Below are 21,480 nucleotides of genomic sequence, written 5' to 3' on the forward strand. Positions count from 1 at the left end.
AGCAAATGTAACAGGACAAGAAAGATGCTGTCCTTCACCGGTCTGGATTCTCCAGGCAGGAGTCGGGTTACACAGAGACGTTTGAGCCCTTCCTCCCTGAGTATGGAAAGGGAGGGGCGGAATCCTTTCCAAAGTCTAGATAAGTCAATAAAAGCCTCTCCAAATTCGAATGGCAAATGACTAAAGCCACTGTTACTTTCATAAAGCTGAAACTCCTAAGGCATCCTAACAATTCTTCCCACAGAAGGCGCAAAGGGGACTTAAATGCATTTGCTGTCGTGAACATTTAGTTCCATCAGGGCTGAATCCCAACTCGGGTGTGAATTCTGGTGAAGATCCTTGAGGGGTAACGGGGCTTCATAGACAGAAAGTAGAATGGAGCGTCAGACGGATTCTCCTTCGGTATATTTAAGCAAACGCTTTTAAGGAAGGGGGAGGGCTGCTGCTGCTGCTGCTAAATCATTCATGTTCCGCCTTTCTTCGCTGGGCAATTTGCTTTCTAATTGCTCCTGTTTGCATTGATCGGGCGCAGGGCGGAAGGGGACTCTCTGGGGTCTCCCAAGTTGGCTGCTGATTTATAGAGAGGCTCCATTCCTTCTCCTCCGCTTTCACCTTGCTTGGCCGGCTCTATTTTTAAGGCAAGCGCCAGCACCTGTTCCCTCGGATCCCAGGAGCGGAGGGTGACAGCTCCCCTCCTGCCAGCGCGCTCTGCCTTGCCTGCTTAGCGGGAGAGCTTCGCCTTTGCGCTCCACGCGGCGCGCCTGGGGAGGTGGCCGCCGCCAGTCTCCTCCCACCGCCGCTTGGCCAGCAGCAAACAGGAGCCGCTCCTTTTAAAACTTTGGTGCGTGCGCGCGTGTTTTCTTGCTTGAAGGAAGTTCCAACATGCGGAGTCGGAGCTGAGCGAGCCCTGCCTGTGCGCCCCTGCCCGGTAGGATTTGCGGCTCGTTGCCTTGGCTATGGCTGAATCAGGACACCCCGAGGAAGATTCTGCAGTAGACGAGTTCAATGATATTATCAAGAGTAGATCTGGTAGGATAACGTATTTGACCCTTAAGAAAATATTTTATATAAATATATATTGTTTGGTGTTTTAAAAATCCTCACTTTCCCATGGTTTGGGGACTAGTTTATTCACACAAAGGCTAAAGGCTGGCTCCAAAGTTACTGTTGTGGAAGTTTGCTGTCACAACCAGATGTTCTTCTGCCAAGTGAAGGCTGTGCTGTTGTCTACTGTACCAGTGTTGTGTCTGCAATAATTTGTGGCAAGCTGTATTCTCTTTATGCTCCAGTTCCGCCTCTGTGGTCAAAAGGCATTTGCAACGTTTTACACTGATTTCGTTTGAATTTACTTTATTTCATTTGGAGAGAGATAAATGGCAACACATGTGAGCAGACAAGCTTTAGACAAGCTAAGAATGAATAGTTTGGTTGGATTTCATGGGGAGAGCAATACTTGAGTGCATCTTGAAGGCAACCGATGATATTGTGTTATAAGGAGATTGCAGGGGAATTGTTTAGCATTTTTATTTTGCCTGATTTTTTTTTAGTGTTCTGTGAAGGCTTGCATCTGCCTTGGATTATTAACAGAACATTTAAAAGTTACTAAACCTTGAGCATGGGAAACGACGACTTGTGCCACACACACCGCCCATCCCATAGCTCGAAAAGTTTGTGGTACTGTTTGTGGTGCCGCTTGTGTAACAGGGAAAAAGTCTGTACTATTGCTGTAAATGGAAGCAGCTGCAATGCTTCTCTACTGGATAAAGTTTCAGTTGCCTAGGCTGCCTCCCTGACTTTATCCCTGGAAAGGAACCAATTCACAGGCAGTGCGAGTATTTATAGTTCATTCAAAATTCACATTTTTTTAAACAGGGGGCAAAACACACGAGTACTGAGGTACTTAATTATGTCTGAAAAGTTATGCACTTGACAAATAGAACAGAAAGTAGATTAATGAGGCTGTCATGCCTCCTCTCTTAGGCATATGCCTGGATTTTATTGGGGGGAGCAGCTTCTCTCATTTCAAATCGAAAGGAATAAAGTCAACTAGCATGTAAGTATATTTAAGATCAGTGGAGCCAAGGAGATAAAAAGAAGCCTAAAGGTTACCAGTCCCAAGCCTAATTTTAACATAATTCTGTATATGGATTAAAAGAGGCAGCACATACCTGGTGTTTCAATTAAGTCTGGTTACTCACTTATGCATGCAGTAGTAGCATGTCGTAGACTGCCTCACGCATGTTGCATATAACACACTGGATGACCTTGTTGAAATGGTGCTGGCCTTATGAAATGCTGCACAGATAGGGGCTTTTTTGTGCAGCAAGAGTCACATTAGAATCAGGTCAGTGTGTGAAACATTTCCTGGAAGCCTTTTCTTCTTGTTAAATTCTGGAGTTACCAAAGCACATCTGGAATGGATTTCTGGTACCATTAACTTCCCCACTAAAGAAAGGCTTCAGGTCCCCCTCTCCACCCGACATTACACTACTGAATTCTGCTTTCCTGCTTATATGTCTGATGTGTGTTTACAGTAAAAATTTAGAAGCTGTCTTGAATGCAAACCATTTACAGTGAAACTATCAAACATCTTTCTTTTTCTGTAGAGTCTATTGGTGATTCCATCCCAATCTTGGGTTGTTTGCAGTCTACCTGAGAAACTGGGAATGCCACCCACCAGTGATGGCACCATTCCTTTTACTGGTGTTTCATTGGGGTGAAACATCAAGAGCCCCTGATATTTCCAAAGGCTGCTGGTTTGCAGCTCAAACATCAGATTTGTTCTTTAAGTGGTAAACAAGTCAGAAACTGAAATCTTTCAATATCCTAAATAAACGAGCTCTGAGACTTACCATTACAGAATGCCGAGGCTGTGGGATAGTTGATATATTATCATGGGACTTTAGGCTTAGGATCTCCCATCCCATCACTTTTTTGCAAAGGCTTTTAAAGCTCCCAACAGGTTGAGAAAAGCCAAAATTCATGAAACCGCAGTCCTGTGCACGTTTAGGAGTAACTGAACACAATGGGAGTTGGGGTATGTGCACATTACTGCTCATTCCACATCTAGCGTATTCTCATTGCTAGCCACAGTCCATATTGATCCATTCATTTTTAAAATAAATAATGCTGCCTAGTGCTTTCCCCCCTCAAACCAACATCCTCTACAAACAGAAAAACTAAACCATTTCCCCTTCATACTTAAGTCAGGTGTGTACATTTCACATATCCATCACACATGTGCAGGTGGCAGCTACATGTATTGGAGTTTGAGGGGGCGTGGGTGGCGCTGTGGGTTAAACCACAGAGCCCAGGACTTGCCGATCAGAAGGTCAGCGGTTCAAATCCCCGCGACAGGGTGAGCTCCCGTTGCTCGGTCCCTGCTCCTGCCAACCTAGCAGTTTGAAAGCAGTCAGAGTGCAAGTAGATAAATAGGTACTGCTCCGGCGGGAAGGTAAATGGCATTTCCGTGTGCTGCTCTGGTTCGCCAGAAGCAGCTTAGTCATGCTGGCCACATGGCCCGGAAGCTGTATGCTGGCTCCCTCAGCCAATAAAGCGAGATGAGTGCCATAACCCCAGAGTTGGCCACGACTGGACGTAACGGTCAGGCATCCCTTTACCTTTAGGGAGCTTGCAGGGAAACCTAAAAGGTCATGTGTAGAGGGTGAAGAATCCCCATGCCCTCTTTTATGTGTACAACACCATGCAAAATAAGGCTTGAAATGGCCACTGATGTGTGCATGCCCTTAATTGCATAATAATCATGCATAAGATTGGGGTTTGCACCATTTGTAAAAAATATTGTGGCTACTAATAATCATGTGTAGAGTATCTGTAATGAATGGATATGTTTTGAATGATCAATTAAGAATATTCATGTTTTGGGCAAAAGCAGCAGACAATCTGCTGCTGCTGAGTCTCCAATATTGGAGGCTTTAAAAGTATGTGTCATGCTGTAAGTTTTAAACCTGGTAAGTCTTGCATTGGTGTCGGAGCAGGGTTCCAATAAAACTCTCAGCTTTTGCAAACTTTGCTGTTTTGTAATCTGAGCTTCTTAAGTGTATTTCCTTTCTCTTCATCCCTGCTCAGACTTTGCAACTAGGCTATCTCTTACTGTGAAGAGTGAAAGAGGTCCTAAATCATGGGAGAGGAGTGATGTCTTTTTAAAGTCTCAGAAAGCAGAACTTTTGCTACCAGAAGCTGTGTCACTGCAGGTTGGAAAAGCTGGACAAAGAGAGTGCCATTGATTTCTTTTCCAGCATAGTTCTCTGATCAAGATTGTATTACCTTCTGAGGCAGCCTCTGAGAATATTTGATTTTTAAGGACTAACACATATTGCTGTGGCTACCAAGTGGAAAGGATTACAAAGAAATTCTGTGAAAAGTTGTAGTACCCTAAGCAGGGATTTTGGCCATTTGACAGAACGTTAGTTTACTACATCCTGGAAATGTTTTGATTGAAAGCACTTCATGGGGGAAGGGGAGGGGGTTTGAGTGTGAGAGAGCAGCAGATGGTTTGAAGGACCATTTTCAGGGATTTGTTTTGGAGAAAATGTACTGTTCAATGAGTGACTCATGTTCTCTGCTTTAACATTGCCTGTGGTTAGTTCCACCCTCTTTATTCCCACTTAATAGGAATGTGACACCAGACAGAAGCTGATGTGCAGGAATAGCAGCTGTGGGACAGCTTTATCCTGTGCATGTTTATTTGGAAGCAAATTTCATTGACTTCGCTGCAGAATGCTCTCCCAAAGTGTCTATAAGATTGCAACCTAACAGTTGGTTCACTTTTGTCTTTTGGATACTGAGGTAGTTCCTATGTCACAGTGAACCCAGAGGTGGGGAACCTGTGACTCTCCAGATGTTAGATTCCACTGATAGGAGATTAGTCCACAGCAGAGTGTCACATAGGTTCCCACCCCTGTGATAATCCATGGTTTATCAGGAAGAACCATGATAAATGACAGTTTATCAAGCCTCAGAGAGCCTTGAGTGTGCACATTCAGCCTCCCAGTTCCTATTCACGACCCCAAGGATGAAATCATAATTCTGGCTCCATTAACAACAATGAAGCATTATGTCTGAACCCTAAACCGTGGTCAATCTAAACAGGTTTTTTTTAAAAAAGCAATAATAACCCAGCTTCACGGCCCATCTTATTGTCAGTGGCGTAGCGTGGGGGGTGCCAGGGGTGCCGGCCGCACCGGGCGCAACTTGGGCGGGGGGCGCACTCGCACTAGCAGCTCTCTGCCCCTACTAAAATCCACGGGTTAGGGAGCCCGCGCTCGCTCGGCTTGGCGAGGAGGTCGCAGAAGGGGGAGAGCAAAGCCTTCTGCCACGGGCAAAAAAAGGAGAGGAAGCCGGGCTGGCTGGCTGGCTGGCGGGGGTCTGGCTGCGCCTGCTGCTGCCGTTGCCGCTGCTGCCGGGCTTTGACAGCTTGGCGAAGCGGAGGGAGAGGAGCTTTATGGTAATTGCGGCTCTCTCTCCACTGGCCTGCCTTCTGGGTAGCGAGCCGAGCCGAGCAGGGAGTCTGGCAAGGGGGCGGGAAGAGACTTTCCCCCCTTTTTTCCACCTCGCCTGGTCAAAAAGGAGAGCGGAGTCTCCTCAGGGCGCCCTCAGGCAGGGCAGGGCAGGGCAAGGCAAGCAGAGCGAGGAGGAGAGAGAGGGGAAGGGGGGGGGAAAGCAGCCAGGAAACGCCGTGGTGTGGAGGGGGAATCATTTAAGGAGAGAAAGCGAAAAGCCTTGGAGAAAGGGAAAAAAGGAAACAAAAGAGGCAGCTCCGGGAGAGCGCGGGGGAAAGAGAAGCCTCACTGCTGCTGCTTGGGAGAGTAAATTACTGTACTTGCCTTGCCCCGGGTTAGGGGGCGCAAATTACTTGCCTTGCCCCGGGTTAGGGGGCGCAAATTACTTGCCTTGCCCCGGGTGCTGATAACCCACGCTACGCCGCTGCTTATTGTTTCTCCCTGGCTCTAGTAACACTACTGCCAATACAGATCCTTGGGTACTTCACTGCTTTTCTCCCCAGGGTGTGAGAATCTGCCCTAGGTTTGCCAATTATCAAACCAATTACTAATCCAAGGATCTGTCCTCTTATCCCTTGGCAGCTACTCAGGAACCCTTTTTGGAAACCTAAGTACGTCTACAAAGTCCCTCTTATCTCATGCTTTTTGGCTCTCAGAAAATAATTTTAAGAGTTCTCCACTGTATGCCATTCAGACTTCATGACTGTCAATTAGTCCTAAAAACACCATCTTTTGTCACTTTTATTTGATTCCGTTCTTCTTATGTGTTCCCTGAAAAAATGCAATTCAGGTGTAAGGATCTCTCCAAAGTTCTCATTCAGCTTAGTTTTCTTTAATTTTCCTATGCTTTTACAGCTTTGTCTGTGCATTTTCAGTACTAAGCAAGTTGCTTGACATGAGCGGGACTTACTTCTGAGTATGTATGCATGGCCTTGTACTGTTGATATTTTTTTATAAACATGTTGTTTGAGTGATTTTTCCACTGAGTATGTATTTAGTAAAGTGAGGATTGATGATACCCATTTTTCCAGCATTTCCTCATTTTCTAGCTGCCCCTATCCTGCAGTTCCTGGGCTGCTGTTGGCTATCTTGAATTGTACTCTGGATTGTTGAGTCTTGGGGTCACTACAGGTGACAGTAAATAGGTGGTTTAATATTACATTGAGTAGTGTAATACACAGAAACCTTTATAATACATATTTACAAGGAATTTCATAGGAAACAATGTAAATATAAGCCCTTTTGAGACAGCCTTTGCTGGCTGGAGCTAATGGGAGTTGTTTTTGTTTTTTTGTCTGTTTTTTTTTATGTGTATACCTCCTTTCATTGCCTCGTTGTGATAGTTGGTGTACCAGTACTAATAAACAGGTTGTGTGTGTTGTGATCTTGATGATAACACTGGTGCATCTTGGTTGACTTTTATATGACTTTGTTTCTCTGGGGTTTTCCCCCCTGAAAGTCTTTCTCCACACTAGGGTAGATGTCAGTGGGAATGACTATTGTACTTCTGTAACTGTAGTCTAATAAAAAGAACCCAAAAGCACATAAAATGTTTCTTTACACTTTTCCTTTGGGTATTGGTACAAAGCATAGCCATAATGTGAATATTTATTTTGAAGTCAAAAGAGTCTGGAAAGCAGCTTTAGATATTATGTTGCATCTGGAATAACTCAGCTGGAGGTCTTGCTAACGGGCCAAGAATAGGCATTTAACAGTTGTCTAAACAGAACTTGGCTGGCTTCGTTTGCATCACACTTTCCCCCCCTCTTTATCTTTAATACAATTGCTGCTACCCCTGCCCCCCCCCATACTAACTACTGTTGTGTTGGAAGTAAGTTGTGTTATGGTTTTTTGAGATTTACTGTCAGTTACGAGTTCGTTGCATTGCAGCCATCGTCTGCATGGACAAAAGTCTGTGGTCTGGTTTTAAGATTCAATTCTGGGCTTGCAAAACCCATAGGTTAGCAACTGGGGATGAGTGTCTCTGGACCACACACTCCTCTTCCTCATCTTCTCCCTTTCTCAGTGCTTACATCCTGCTTTAATTAAACCACAGTTAGCCATTAATTCAGAAACAAGGAATTGAAGTTTAATCTCAGTTTACTACCCCAACTGCCTCTGAAGGTCTACCTGAGGATCATCTTGCCTTAAGGGTGGGGAGAGAGATCTAACTTTCCAAAAGCTTCCCCTCCTCCTTGCAGCTTATCTTTGCTGTTTTGTTATATAGTTCTAATTAATTGCTTATGGTAAACTAGGCTGTGAGGCTACCTTGAAAAAAAGTATATAAATATTTTAAGTAAATAAACCAGGGAACGTAAACTTCAGCTTGAAGTTGGTTTCATTTCCTGGTTACTTTGCTGTCGTTGGCATCCGCTTGTCTCAGGAGACAAGGGAGGAGTGTGCAAGTTGAAGTCATACTCCTTGAAAGTTACAGTGACACCATGGTGTTTCTCCTCTCAGCAGTCATTCCTCCTCTGGGTGCTGTGGATACACAGCCTGACAGTCTGTCTCCAGGCACTGCAGTCATCTGCAAGGGATTCCCACACAGCAGGGTTGATGTTGCCAGCCTTCATGTCTCATTTGCAGACATATTTGTACTGCAGAGTTGGTCTGCCAGTGGGACTGGTGCCTGAAGCCAGCTCCCCATAGAGCATGTCCTTGGGGATCTTGCCATCTTCCCTTCTGTGGACATAACCAAGTTAGGCTAGATGTTGCTATAGAATTTATTTATGTTTGATTTGTTTATGTTTGTTTGTGTTTTGTGATGTGTTTGTCTTTTAATTAAAAATTGAATAAAAATTATTTTTTAAAAAAAATAGATGTTGCTATAGAATCACATTAAACAACAGTTCCCCATGTTCAACATAGTGTCTAAGTGTGACATACTTATTAAACAATGATGTAAGCACTGTGGGAGGGATGAGAAGACAGTGAGGGTGAAGAGTAAGCAAACACTCCTATTGGTTGTTCCCAGTTGTTAAAATTTGGGTTAAGGAATCCCATGGTAGCACGCTCTTCTGATGTAACGTGCTGGTGTTTAAATGCCGTTAGAATTCAACCCCACCCCCGTACTGAAAATACTTTCATGTCCCATTTTAGGTAACCATCTGCTTGCTTACATACAGTGGCTTTTGGGTTGCATCCTTAATCAGTGAGATAAGATATGGGGTGCAGAGGAGCACACATGCTTAGATTTCAGTTGCCCTTGAATGTAGAGTCAGCACATAAAACAGTTATTCTCCAGTGTTCTGAAGCTCTAATATGTGTTTGTTTTCTTTCAGCCTGTGAATCCTCAAAGCTATGACTAGGAAATTTCCATTTGTGCACAGAAAGATGCACTTTTAAATCTTTACTGGCATAGTTTTGTTATATACGGTAATCTTTAACTTGCACTACTTGCTATGTTGGAAGTAATGGGATTCAAAAACCTTCTTTCTTTTTTCACTACTAAAAATGCATTTTTCATCAGTCCATACTAGGCTCATGTGTGGGCATTAGGTTGAATTCACTTGTCACTGCCCCAAACTACCCAGCCTAGTTGCCTGTCGATATTACAGTAAATTTCTTATATTTGGCCCCATCTGCACTAAACAATAAAAGTGCTATTACACCAATTTAAACAGTCATGGTTACAATTCCTGGAGTTCCCTGGGAAGAAGTTGATTGGTTGTTAAATCATTCCAGGGATCGGAGGTCTGTGAGGGGGATCACAGAATGGAAGTGCCCATCTGCATTAAAATAGTATTCCATTTTTAACAGTTGTGGCTTCCTCACAAGAACCCCCCAAACAGTAGTTTTTTAAAGGTGCTGAGCCCCATAGTCCAGTCCAGTCCAGTACTCCAGTCAAGCAGAGTACTGTCCTGGTTTCACACATTTTAGTGGGCACTAGACTTGAACACTGATTTATAGATATACTGTTGTCTTAGTGGGCTTTGGGAAGTGAGCACAGAAGACAGTCCAAATACGCTATAGCTTTTTTGGCAGCTATAGATCTCTTGCATTTATCTCAGCTTGCAGAGAAAAACGGAGGTCCTAAATCATAATACACCACTAGTTCCATCAACTTTTTTTTTGTCAGTTATCACATGTTGCCTTTGGATACTTGTTCCTATGCTAAGTGAATATAATTTTGGCTGTTGCGTTGATTATCTTTACAATCTTATCTTGCTGTAAGTATCAAAAACATATTGGAGGTTAACTGAAAGCGACCGGTTGAAATGTATCTTAGCATGCCACAGAACGTCCAAGGAAACCTCAGAGCAGTTCACAGTTTAATGGTAAGAATCTGCTTGTAAATAGCTGTTACTAATCTCAGACAAAAGGCAGTTGTCAAAAACAGGTGCCATATGATGGCATATAAACCACAAATGGTCAAAAATATGAATCATGCAATGTTTCATGTATCACTGGCTTGGCATCTAATTTTTTTTAGCTAGTTATCTTGACTTATTCTTGGTGGGTCTCCATGCAGTTGGCAGACCAACCTAGGCATGGCAAAGATCTGTAATAAGACCCATGAGTAAAGGCATTCAAACAAGTCAGTACAGTATGTACACCATCCTATCTTGTTGTCCAAGAACGTTAAAGCCAATATATTCAAAGCATTTGTGGCCCACTTTGAAGAGGTATTTTAATTTATATTTCTCTGAAAGCTCCACCGCCTACACTGTACTCCCTGTACTCCCAAATGAATGCTACTGTACTCCCAAAGGAATGCTACTCCATCTGAAATCTGGATCACCTTCAAAAAGTACTTCCATGAAAAGGAGAAAGGAGTGGCTTTGGCACTGATGAATCAAGATTAGAATTCCATGAGGAAAACTTATTCAGATGTGAAGACTGTTTTCTGAAATTGCACTTTTCTGAAAGTGCACAAGCCAAGTTTCAGAACCTAATGGATAAGCTGAAAACCAGAGGAGATTGGAATGAGGGCTTGTCTTGTCACTTTTTATAGGAAGAGGTTCCACAGCATGACAAGGCTATATTACTCCCTTAAATGTTCTTTAAATGGAAGCTGAGCACCAGAAATGCAAGACCACAAATAGAACAACTTTTTTTCCCTTATAGAGGCTCTGGACCTTTTGACAGGGAAGTTGTGTAAGAGTTAATTAGTCTCAGCACACAACTATCATCTTAGGTAATCTTCAGCTGTTGAATTCCTCTAATGTAGACTTTTAACCACAAAGACTATGAAAGGATTCTTTCCAGTAATGGCAAGGGACTTCAGTGACCAGATTATTATTCTTGTTTTGCTGTAATCACCATGCCCTAATAAAAGGTTAAATGTAGATTCTGGTAGACCTTGGCACGGACTAAACACACACACTCACCCCATACACGCACATAGGGCTGAAAGGCAGGAGGAGATAGGGAATCTCATCCCTTATATAAAGATCAGGGGAGTGTATATTCAGACACCTGTTTGAGAATTTAGCTCTTTGTTTTGCACAAGTTCCAAAAGACTGTATCCTTGTGCACTGATTTTGACTCTTACCTATAAGTCTTTGGAGGACGTGGTCCCATAGTGGACAGACTGAACTGGAAGCACCAGTGACAACAGACACTTGTGAATAAACTCCCAACTCCCATATGAACTGACCAGATCCTGTGATCATCATCTGAGGCTCTTCTTCATGAGAATTACAGAGGGTGGCAACATGAGAACGGACCTTTCCTGCTGTGGGTTCCTGTTGTTTATGTATTTATTTGATAAGTTTGCATACCACCCTTCATCCACAGATCACAGCCACAGATCACAGCACGTTTCACAACATAAAAATACAAAATGAGAACACAAAATACATAATAAAACAAAAATAAACCAATACCCCCCCCCAAAAAAAAACATTTGTGGAATGCTCTCCCCAGGGATGTTCACCTGATGCCTTCATTACATATCTTTAGGCGCCAGGAGAAAATATTTCTCTTTAACCAAGCCATTGGCTGATTAAACATTCTATGGCCTTCTAAATGTGTTTGTGGGAGGGGATTATTGGTTTTATTTTTTATGTCTTTTGTGTTCTTATTTTGTATTTCTATGTTGTGAACTGCCCTGTGATCTTCAAATGAATACTGTAGTGGTATACAAATTTAATAAATAATAATAATAACCTCCCTTACCTAGTATTGGGAGCTGTAAGCAAGACCTTTTTTGTTAGCTAGCACTAAAGGTGCAAAGGATTTGATGGGGTCTGCCCTCATATCACGACATTATGAAAATAGGTATGTCTTGGGAATCTGTATAAAACATGGCAAAACAAAACATAACAAAACTATTTTTTCCCATGAATTACATTCACTCAGGAATCTTTTTCTTAGATCTTTTTCTTTCTTTTGAAGGCAGGACAGATCAACTAAAATAGCTTTGAGGTAAACTTGCTATTAAGAGACCAGGTAGCCTGCTGTTGAACAGTCTGCATTTCCATGACCTGTCATTTTCTGTATGATGTTTCCTTGACAACATACATTGAGCGCTAAATGTTACCCGCTCTTCATACATAAATCAAATGAGAGGTTATAGTACATGTTGCTAAATAAAACTTGGAATATAATCTGACAGTGGTCAGAAGCTGCCTTTTTCTACTGAATAGCCTGCAGACTATTTGCTGAGTTCTCAGTGCCTTAAAAACTTCCATTGCACAAAATCTTGTGTCAACTCTCTAGAGATCACAAACATAAAAACAAAGCAAAATGTCAACAGTTGGAAGTAACTGGAAGGTTTCACTCCAGTCTCATATTATTGAGCAGCACCTCTTTATATGCATACCAACACCTCTGTCCAAAGTTGCAGTGAGAGCAAGAGAGAGTGCAAGTGTGGAGTTCAAAGAGTAAACTGAACTGAAATAATTCATTTTACCTGCATTGCTCCCCTCCCCTCCTAAAATGCTTAAAAAGAAAACAAACATAACTTATCCCATAGTCAGCTGGAAGAGCTATAGAGACATGAGCTATTCCATCTATTGACACTCCCCACCATGGCGAAAGTAAGGCTTTTGTAAGAGTTGGGCTAGAAAGAACAAGGAGTGGAGGGATCAGGCCAACTGTTGAACAGGAGTGGAAGAGTGCAAGCTGGAAGGGTAATGACCGCTCCCCGCTTAAAACGGGGGGCGCCCTTTGCGTGGACGTGCACAGCCCCTAGATCTGAAGCGGCTCCAACAGCATAGGCTTGGCTTTGCCTCCCTCAGGTGGGATACCTAGAGGTCTCCACCTACCTCAGTCAATTGTCCAATCCCACCTGGGGGAGGTGTTGCCAAGGAGACCAGGCCAGGTAGGGGAGGGATTACCTGCCCATACAATAGAGGGAGGATCTTACCTGGGAATCCTCACTTGGCTCCAGAGCTTCTCCCGCCCTACCCACCCTCAGTTAATGTCTTCTTTTGCAGGTTAATTTTTCTTCACAGGTTTTGCAGGTTAGCTTTTCTTCACAGGTATGCGGGCGCTGCTACGTTAAGGTCGCTGTTAAAGGGCTGGAAAGGAATTTCCCTGCATCGGCAGGTTTCGCCTTTCCCGTAGCAAAACGTCACAACTTTGGCGGTATCAGGCCTTGGGCGGAATCCTTTAGTCCATCTTCCTCTTTGCGGCGGCAATACCAGGGTTCCCCGTTAAAGGGGTTTCTGAAGGGAGGCTTTGACCGTACGCCGAAAGGTCATCATTGCTCTCCCCTGCAGCGGCGGCGTAACGGGGGCGGCTATCTCTGCTTGAACATATGTTCTCCAGAGCCGGCCCATCCCCCCCCACACACACTGGATAACCCAGAAGCTTTCTAGGTCCCCGGCTGGGGACTGGGGAGGGAGAACGCCCAATGCCTGAGCCAAGGTCTACCCACATTTGAAATTTAATAAAGTTGTGGCCAATTTAATCCCATAGCACGTTGTCTTGAGTCTTGAGTTATTCCACATGACGGGGGGTACCGCGTGGGATCTGGGGACTCCGCCTGTCCACGCAATTATGATTGAGAACTCTTGCATTAACAATAAGAAGAAGACAATAGCCCATCTAGTCCAGACTTCCATTCTTACAGTGCCATCCAGATGCCTGTGGGAAACCTGCAAGTAGGATTCAAGCCCAAGAACATTCTCCCTTCCTGTGGTTTCCAGCAACTCGTATTCACACACGTTATTACTTTGAATTGTGGAGGCAGAGCATAGCCATCATAGTTAGTAGCCTTCAGTAGCCCTTTTCCACTGCTGAATTCCTCAAACATTTGTCGTTAGTTTACAATAGTTCCTAGCTTTGTTCCATCAAACAAGGAACAACACAATTGTCGCAAAGTGTCCTGAGAAAAAAAAGTTGCCATCCTAAATTGCCTTTTTATTTTTTTTTATTTTTTTGGCGGGGGAAGCTATATATAGCCTTGTCCTATAACAACCAGTTTAGGAAATTTGTGAATGTTGGAGATACTTCTCACCTGCCACTTAGGAATCTTAGATTTGGAAGGGACCCAAGCGTCATCTAGTCCCAACCCCCTGCAATGCAGGAATCTCAACTAAAGCATCCATGACAGATGGCCATCCAACCTCTGCTTAAAAACCTCCAAGGAAGCAGAGTCCACCACCTCTCATGGGAGTCTGTTCCACTGCCAAAGAGCTCTTACTGTCAGAAAGTTTTTCCAGATGTTTAGTCGGAATCGCCTTTCTTGCAACTTTAGTACCCTTGGATGCAGTTTATTAGGCCCTGGAGATTTGAATTCATTCAAAGTAGCTAGGTGTTATTTTTTAAAAAAACTTGTTAATCTGCTACCCTTCATAGGCCCCAGGGTGACCATTTTTCAGACTGTATTTGAAGGACTGCCCAGTCCATTCCCCTCTTAAAGATGGGAGAGCAGGGGCATTGAAGTTGCCCACCAACAATTAGCACTGGGACAAGTCACCTGGTTCCCCACTATAGTGATATGTACTTTAATTCTATTAAATAATGGCAATCGTTTATCTCTCTCTTTTTTTGGCAATGCACCCCCCCCCCCACTTCTATTGGCCCCACAGAAGCATGGTAGGCTCCTCATGATGGGTTCCAAATAGGCCTGAAGACCTTTAGATCCAAGTATGTCTAAAGACCTGGTTGCTTACACCTGCTTTCAATTGAATAGCAGTGTTAGTCTTTGGTTTTTATATTGGATTTTCCCCATTGCTGCTGTTTTTACTGCAGTCTTTGAATGTCATTGTGTTTATGGGATTTGTATTATGAATTTTGTATTTCATTGTGAAGTGATTTTTAATGGTAATTTCATGCTTTGAATTGCCTCAAGAGATCTGTTTCAACCTTGAAAAGTGGTATAAAATGGGTGTGTGTGTGTGTGTGTGTGTGTGTGTAATATATAATGCCTTGAACCAATATGGAAATGTCAGTTTTGCAGTGCTTTTGAGTTTCCAAATAGAGCCAGTGAGAATGAATAAAAAAACAGAGTTGGGCTAAATATTTCACCAGTGTGGCCAGGGAGAATGGCAGTTATAGTCCAACAACAAGAGGAGGGCCACAGGTTAGCTACCCCTGTGGCTGAAAAATACAGAGGCGGTTCTGCCACTAGGCAAGCTGAAGCAGCTGCCTCAGTTGGCAGAAGCCCCCAAGGCAGCAGCCTTATGGGCGCCCAAACACCTCTGCAGAAGTTGCACTGGTGTCAGCTGAAATCAGCTGGTATCAGTCCTGAAATTGGCACTGATGCCAGCACCACTTCTCCACCAGCAGTGGAAGTAGAAGAGCAGGCAGAGAAGAGCTGGTGGCAACAGATATGGTGGCGGCAGTGGGCATGACAGGGCAGGGAAAGGCAGCCATTCTCATTTTGCCTCAAGTGGTGAACAGGAAGCACTGTCTCTGGATATGCAGTGAATGGCAGGCAGTATGTCAAAGGTTAAGAACTGTTGCTATAAAACCCATTTTAGTCATAGGTCGTTGGTGATTGTGGGTGGGTGGGTAGGTATCTGTGCAAAGCAAGGAGGCCAATTGACAAGTAACTCCATTGCCGTATCACAACCATTATGAATTCCTTGCCAAAATGGATTGTAGGGTATATACCTCTCTAGAAACTTTGTTTTTCATAGAGATCAAGAAATACAGAGTTTACTATACCAACATCTGGATGAGTCTGAGAAGACACCCAGCAGAAAAGTATCAGTTGGTATGAGGGATAGGAGCAGAACAGGGCAAGGCCAGGGAGATATGAGCTTTGTTTTGCTTTGTGCACACATCATGAAAGAGACTTCCTCTCTTTCTGGGTTCTGCAGTTTGGACTGAACTGTGTCCACTGTTCAGCAGCAGAAAATACATCTATAATGCAGTTCACCATCATGTTCTCTTCCTCCCTTGCCCAGTTTCACCTGAACGCATTATCTGGTCAGGAAAGGGTAATGATTTTTCTCTTCCAAAGGCACTTCTACCAGAGTTCCTTTCTGTGCCATGTTGAAAAATTTTTTTCCAAATGAATTATATGTGAAAGTCTGGTGGGTAAAATAGGATAATTGTGTGGCTTTGGGTCTGCATTTCTAATTTGTAATTCATTTTATCTAAAAGCTAGCTTCCATTAGGTTGATTTCACAAGTGGCGAAAATATTATCAGGTTCTAGCACGATTAAACTTGCTCCAGGAAATTTTCCTTCTCTCCCCTTCCAGCCTTGCAAGCTGGGTCCTGCACAGCTGGTCCTCTTTCCTCCCTCTTGCCACACTGCCTGGAATGGCTCTGGAGCTCAAGCCTTTCTAGGAAGTGGAGGTGGAAGGAATGGTCATAGGGAGGCACATGCAAGAGTGAGGCAATGGAAGTCCCCTCTTTTAAAGGTTTTAAAAACTCAAGTAACTTCAGCCATCTGTAGCCCTCTAGATGTTGTCCTCTGGCTCCCAGCAGCTCCATCCAGCCTGACCAACAGTGAGGTAGTTGTGGTACCACAATACTTGGAGGGTCACACCAGTTCCCCATCCCTGATGTGTCTGAGAATCACTCAATAGATATGTGGGTTATAAAACTTCTAAAGAAAGAATTGACTTTTCCTGCCACTTTGAGGAAAGAAGATTTCTTTGTAAATATGATCTCCTCATTTAAATGAAAAGCATGTGTTCAAGTACTGATCTATAGCCATTTCCCTCTGAGGAGTTTAGCTTGCATGTGGTCCTCCATTTACTATCCAGACAGCTTGGAATGGCAGGCTTGACATCTGTAGTTCTGGAGACTGGATGTGGCGTATGAGCACTCTGAATTCCAAAAAATCTAGACGAAGGGGGTACACTGTTGGCAGTGTGCATTTTGGCAATAGGATGGGCTGTGCAACGTGTACTCTTGCTTCCTGGGGAGTACTGTAGAATATACTTGCCTTTCCCCATGATATTTCCCACACATCCTTTTACACACACTCTAGCTCAGCTGAAACAGCAGGCAGGATGTGCCCTAGATTACATTATTGATATAAAAGTGCATTATAGGATTGAATTATGTTCCAGGAAAGAGCAGCATCTGCTTACAGAAAGTATTGGTTGCACTGCAACTTTTAAAGTGCAGGTTTTGTGGTTTTGTACTTCAGGAATACTTAACTCTTTATAATAATTGTAACTTTTGATTCCCCCGCTTCCTTAAGTAAATATTATATATCAGAGATTTCTATAATTCATTATCAGTCATGAAATATATTGCTACTTGTCTTAATTCAGTCAGCATGGAACATGAGATATCCCAGTTTAAGACATGTTGAAAGTGGGCACTGTTTGGTGTGCTTAGTGCTCCGACTGCTAAAGCTGCTGTAACCTAGTGATGCCACTGAAACTGGTAATTGGTGAGTTTCGAAGTGGAATCTGATACATTTTTAAATGATCGGATGTGTTCCGAGCCTGATTGTCTCTCTGCCAAACTATAATATTCTCATAATCCAATATGATCTTAATTTATGGGTTAATTTGTAGCTTGTGTGCATGATGCGGCATGCTTAAGCATAAATCACTGCCTTCTTAGCACATGTTCAGATGGTGATTGCAGACCCTTTGTGTTCAATGCAACTTACTTACAAGTAACTGTAAATAGCAAGGATCCACCTGTGCTGTTGCTTCCTCCTCCTGTGCTGATTGCAGGCTTAGGAACCCCCCCCCCCCCAAAAAAAATGCCTGATGTAAACACACAAAAACAGCCAATTGGAGTGAATTTTAGTGGTGCATCACATTGTGATATATGTCATAATTGTAATATATGCAAAACATGGTCCAAGGTCCTGTTGTTAAATGTGCATGTGCAAAAATTGAATATAGTTATGGGATCTTGGGAAATGGCAAATGTTCAGCCAAAATGTTGGCAGATTATGATTCTAATGCAGCAAGTTCACCTGTCCCTAGTTGTAACATGTTCTGGATATGTTTGAAACCTTTGAGAAATCTCCTGCTGGCCTTCAGAAAAGACCCCAAAATGATGCTCTCCATGTATCACCCTTCATTTTAAACTATCTTGCTAGGAGGGAAAGTAAGTAGCAATTACTTTTGCATGCTCCTAGAGCTTTCTGTATGGAATATAGCTGGAAAAGGCCTAAGCCTTCAGTGACAATGTTGAATCAGGTCGGCTTTTGTACGTGGAATGGGAGGTGGCACCATCTCCACAGCCAGCGTAACATTTCAGGTTGGCCTTGATGTGGCTTCATTTTATTATGTAAACTTTTCTGAAGTTGTGAGCCACTTTGAATATGATATAGCATGGAAAATCAGTATTTAATGAACCAAAGATGGGGGAGGGAGGGGATTCCATAACTGGGGTGGCACCATTGTAAATTGCACATGGAAATCACCAAACTGCATTCCCACCCTTAAATAGCTGTGTGAACTGAGCCCATGAGGATTTGCCCAGCATGACAGAAGACAATATGCTCTGGCAGAATGTCATTCAAGTAAATGGAACATCTCTAGTGTCTATGGCTTAGGCTCAATTTAAGAGTGATACAGGCAGGCAAGTAGAGATTATGGTGCATGTGCATGGCATTGTATTTAAATCAGGCTCTTGGCTACTCTGAATGTACTGAGCATGCCAGGAATCCATTCTCTGAATAATAATAATGCATAATGGGCTAGTGTGCTTATATTGTGTGCACAGCAGCTGATGGTCTGATTTAAAGAAGATGTCAAACAATACTTTGTGGAAGCTCTTGGCAGGCTGCCCTGACAGAGGGTGGCAGGTAATGGCTTTTGAATGCTCCTCGTCTTCCCAAGTTCTCAAAGCAGCCGTCTCTGCCACCTCCACCAAAGAAGGGTCTGGCCTAAATATTTTTATTTATTAAAATATTTCTAAACTATCCTGTATCAGTTGATCTCATGGCAGAATACATTTCATATAAAATAGCAATTCAGCGTATATAGTGCACAACAAAGCCATAATAGGTCAGCCACAAACCATAAAACTACAGAGCAGATCACAGCACTGAGCTGCAAACCAAATACCCGAGGAAATAATCAGGTATTGCTGGAATAAAGCTATACAGTGGTACCTTGGGTTATATACGCTTCAGGTTACAGACGCTTCAGGTTACAGACTCCGCTAACCCAGAAATAGTACCTCGGGTTAAGAACTTTGCTTCAGGATGAGCAGGAGGCCCCATTAGCTAAAGTGGTGCTTCAGGTTAAGAACGGACCTCCAAAATGAATTAAGTACTTAACCCAAGGTACCACTGTAGTTGGATCCAGCTAGGCCTCAGAGAGGAAGGCATTCTGCAACTGGGGTGCCAAAGCAGAGAAGGCCCTCTTCTGTGTTCCCAAATGAAGGATATGGAGGAAAGCCTCCCTGCCAGATCTTAAGGCTTGGGCATGACGATAGTGGGAGAGGTATCTAGTATCTAGATACCTCAAGTATCTAGGCCCAAGCTGTTTGGAGCTTTTATAAACCATTATACAGGTAGTGCTGTGATCTAAACCACTGACCCTAGGGCTTGCCGATCGGAAGGTCAGCAGTTTGAATCCCCACGGCGGGGTGAGCTCCTGCTGCTCAGTCCCAGCTCCTGCCAACCTTCAGTTCGAAAGCACGCCAAAAAGGGCAAGTAGATTAATAGGTAGCGCTCAGGCGGGAAGGTAGATGGCACTTCGATGCACTGCTCTGGTTTTGCCAGAAGTGGCTTAGTCATGCTGGCCACATGACCCGGAAAAACTTTCTGCAGACAAACGTCGGCTCCCTCGGCCAGTAAAGCGAAATGAGCGCTGCAACCCCAGGGTCATTCATGACTGGGCTTACCTGTCAGGGGTCCTTTACCTATACCTTTTTTTACTAATACCTTGAAATCAGACTAGAAGTGACATGCTAGCCAGTGCAGTTCCTTTAGAACTGATATTTAATGGCTCCTTTAGGTTGTTCCACTAAGTAGCCATGTTCCGCATTAACTGAAGCTTCCACATCCTCACCAAGAGCAGCCCCACATTGGGTGTGTTGCAGTAAGCCAATCAAGAGCTCACCAAAACATGGACCACTGTGGCAAGGTTATCCCTGTGCAAGAATTGTCATAGCTGATAGGCCTGCCAAAGCTGGGCAAGAGCCACCAAGGCCGCTTGAGCCTCCAGTGACAACACTGGATCTAAGAATATACCCACATTTTCCTTTAGAAGAAGCATGGCCCAAGACAGCATCTCGGTGCAGTCTGTTTATTGGCCTTCATCCATCCCTCATCCAGCTATGCTGCTGCTACAACCTAGCAAGAGAGGACAGCTAGTGTGTCAAACATTAGGGCATCAGTACGAAACCCTTCTAGAGTAACTAATGGCTTTCCAATTGATATGTGATCTCAAGTGTGTGCAGAGCTGCATGGATACGTTCTCCTGGGCTGCCCATGCCACATTCAAATCTGACATCAAATTGCATCTTTAGGTCCTGTAGATTCCTACAAGAAAAAGAAACAAAAAGCTGGCTCTCACAGCATGGTCTCCATCTCTAAGCTTGTACACTACACAAAGAAGGAAAAGGCTTCCAGCTAGTCCTGCTGTTGCACTGCAGAATAATTACTAAGCTCAAATTCAGCACAATAATATTAGGCTCCCTTTGCTGTGTGCCTCGCATTTATGGAAAATCCCTCTCTAGTATACATGTATAATGCACATGTGTGCACTGGATTCAAAAGAAGCCTGCATTGGACATTGGTGAAATGATTTAACTGCTTAACCTGATGATTTAACTGCTTCCCTTTGGGACATGGAGTGTCAAATCATGAAACCCAGAGATCTAACAAGCGTCCTTTATTTGGCTCTCTTCTTACGATTGACTTAGTGTGCCCAAGTGTTCATGCCACTGACTATTTAGGAACTTGGGGGGGGGGGGTGTTTGTGTTTTTCTGTGCGCATGAATCTTAAAATTGATTTCAAAAATATCACCATTCTATGCAGTCTTGAAGGGATAACCAGTGGCGTAGCGTGGGTTGTCAGCACCCGGGGCAAGGCAAGTAATTTGCGCCCCCTAACCCGTGGATTTGTGCCCCCTAACCCTAACCCCCAGATGTTGCGCCCGGTGCGGGCGGCCCCCCTGCACCCCCCACGCTACGCCACTGGGGATAACAAGAGGAAATAATTAATTTTGTAATGGTTTATACACTGTTACAAAATAGAACTGTAAGATCACTTTGTATTTATCAGAAAAGTTTTTTTGTAGTAGAGCAAAATTACTTCCCCCCCCCCCCGCATATAATGTTAATAGTCAGCTGTTGTTTATCCACAGTCTTATGATTGCCTGGCATTAAATAGAATCAGATGATTCTCTGCAACAGAGGATTTAGTTTATTTTGTCCATTTGGTTATCGGAATATAAATGGATCTTTAGTACATGAATTCATATTTATGCTGTATTCCTCATGTACTAAAAAATCTTTGGAAATAGGAAGGTTTATTTTTGTTGTTTAACAAAGGTTTATTTTTGTTTAAAGTCTGCAATAACTCTGTATATAAAAGTGCACATACCAACAAAGTTGAGAGATGCCTTCATCAGGAAACCTATGCTTTGTGTACCTTTGAGATTTGGGGAGGGGGAATGTGAATC

General features: G+C 43.5%; 1 protein-coding gene across 2 annotated transcripts in view; it reads left to right on the forward strand.

Moving 5' to 3' along the window:
• The first annotated feature begins 831 nt into the window (after positions 1-831).
• DMD (dystrophin) overlaps positions 832-21,480 on the forward strand; it is a 1,009,769-nt gene continuing 989,120 nt past the window's right edge. Inside the window, exon 1 of one of the 2 annotated variants that reach the window (XM_081858834.1) lies at positions 832-1,029. In XM_081858834.1, coding sequence (XP_081714960.1) covers positions 957-1,029 — 73 coding nt within the window. In that variant the 5' untranslated portion in view covers positions 832-956. The remainder of the gene's footprint in view (positions 1,030-21,480) is intronic. The other variant, XM_081858841.1, reaches the window with a different exon arrangement.

The sequence above is a fragment of the Podarcis erhardii genome (assembly GCF_964252035.2).
Source record: "Podarcis erhardii genome assembly, chromosome: 4".
Taxonomy (NCBI): domain Eukaryota; kingdom Metazoa; phylum Chordata; class Lepidosauria; order Squamata; family Lacertidae; genus Podarcis; species Podarcis erhardii.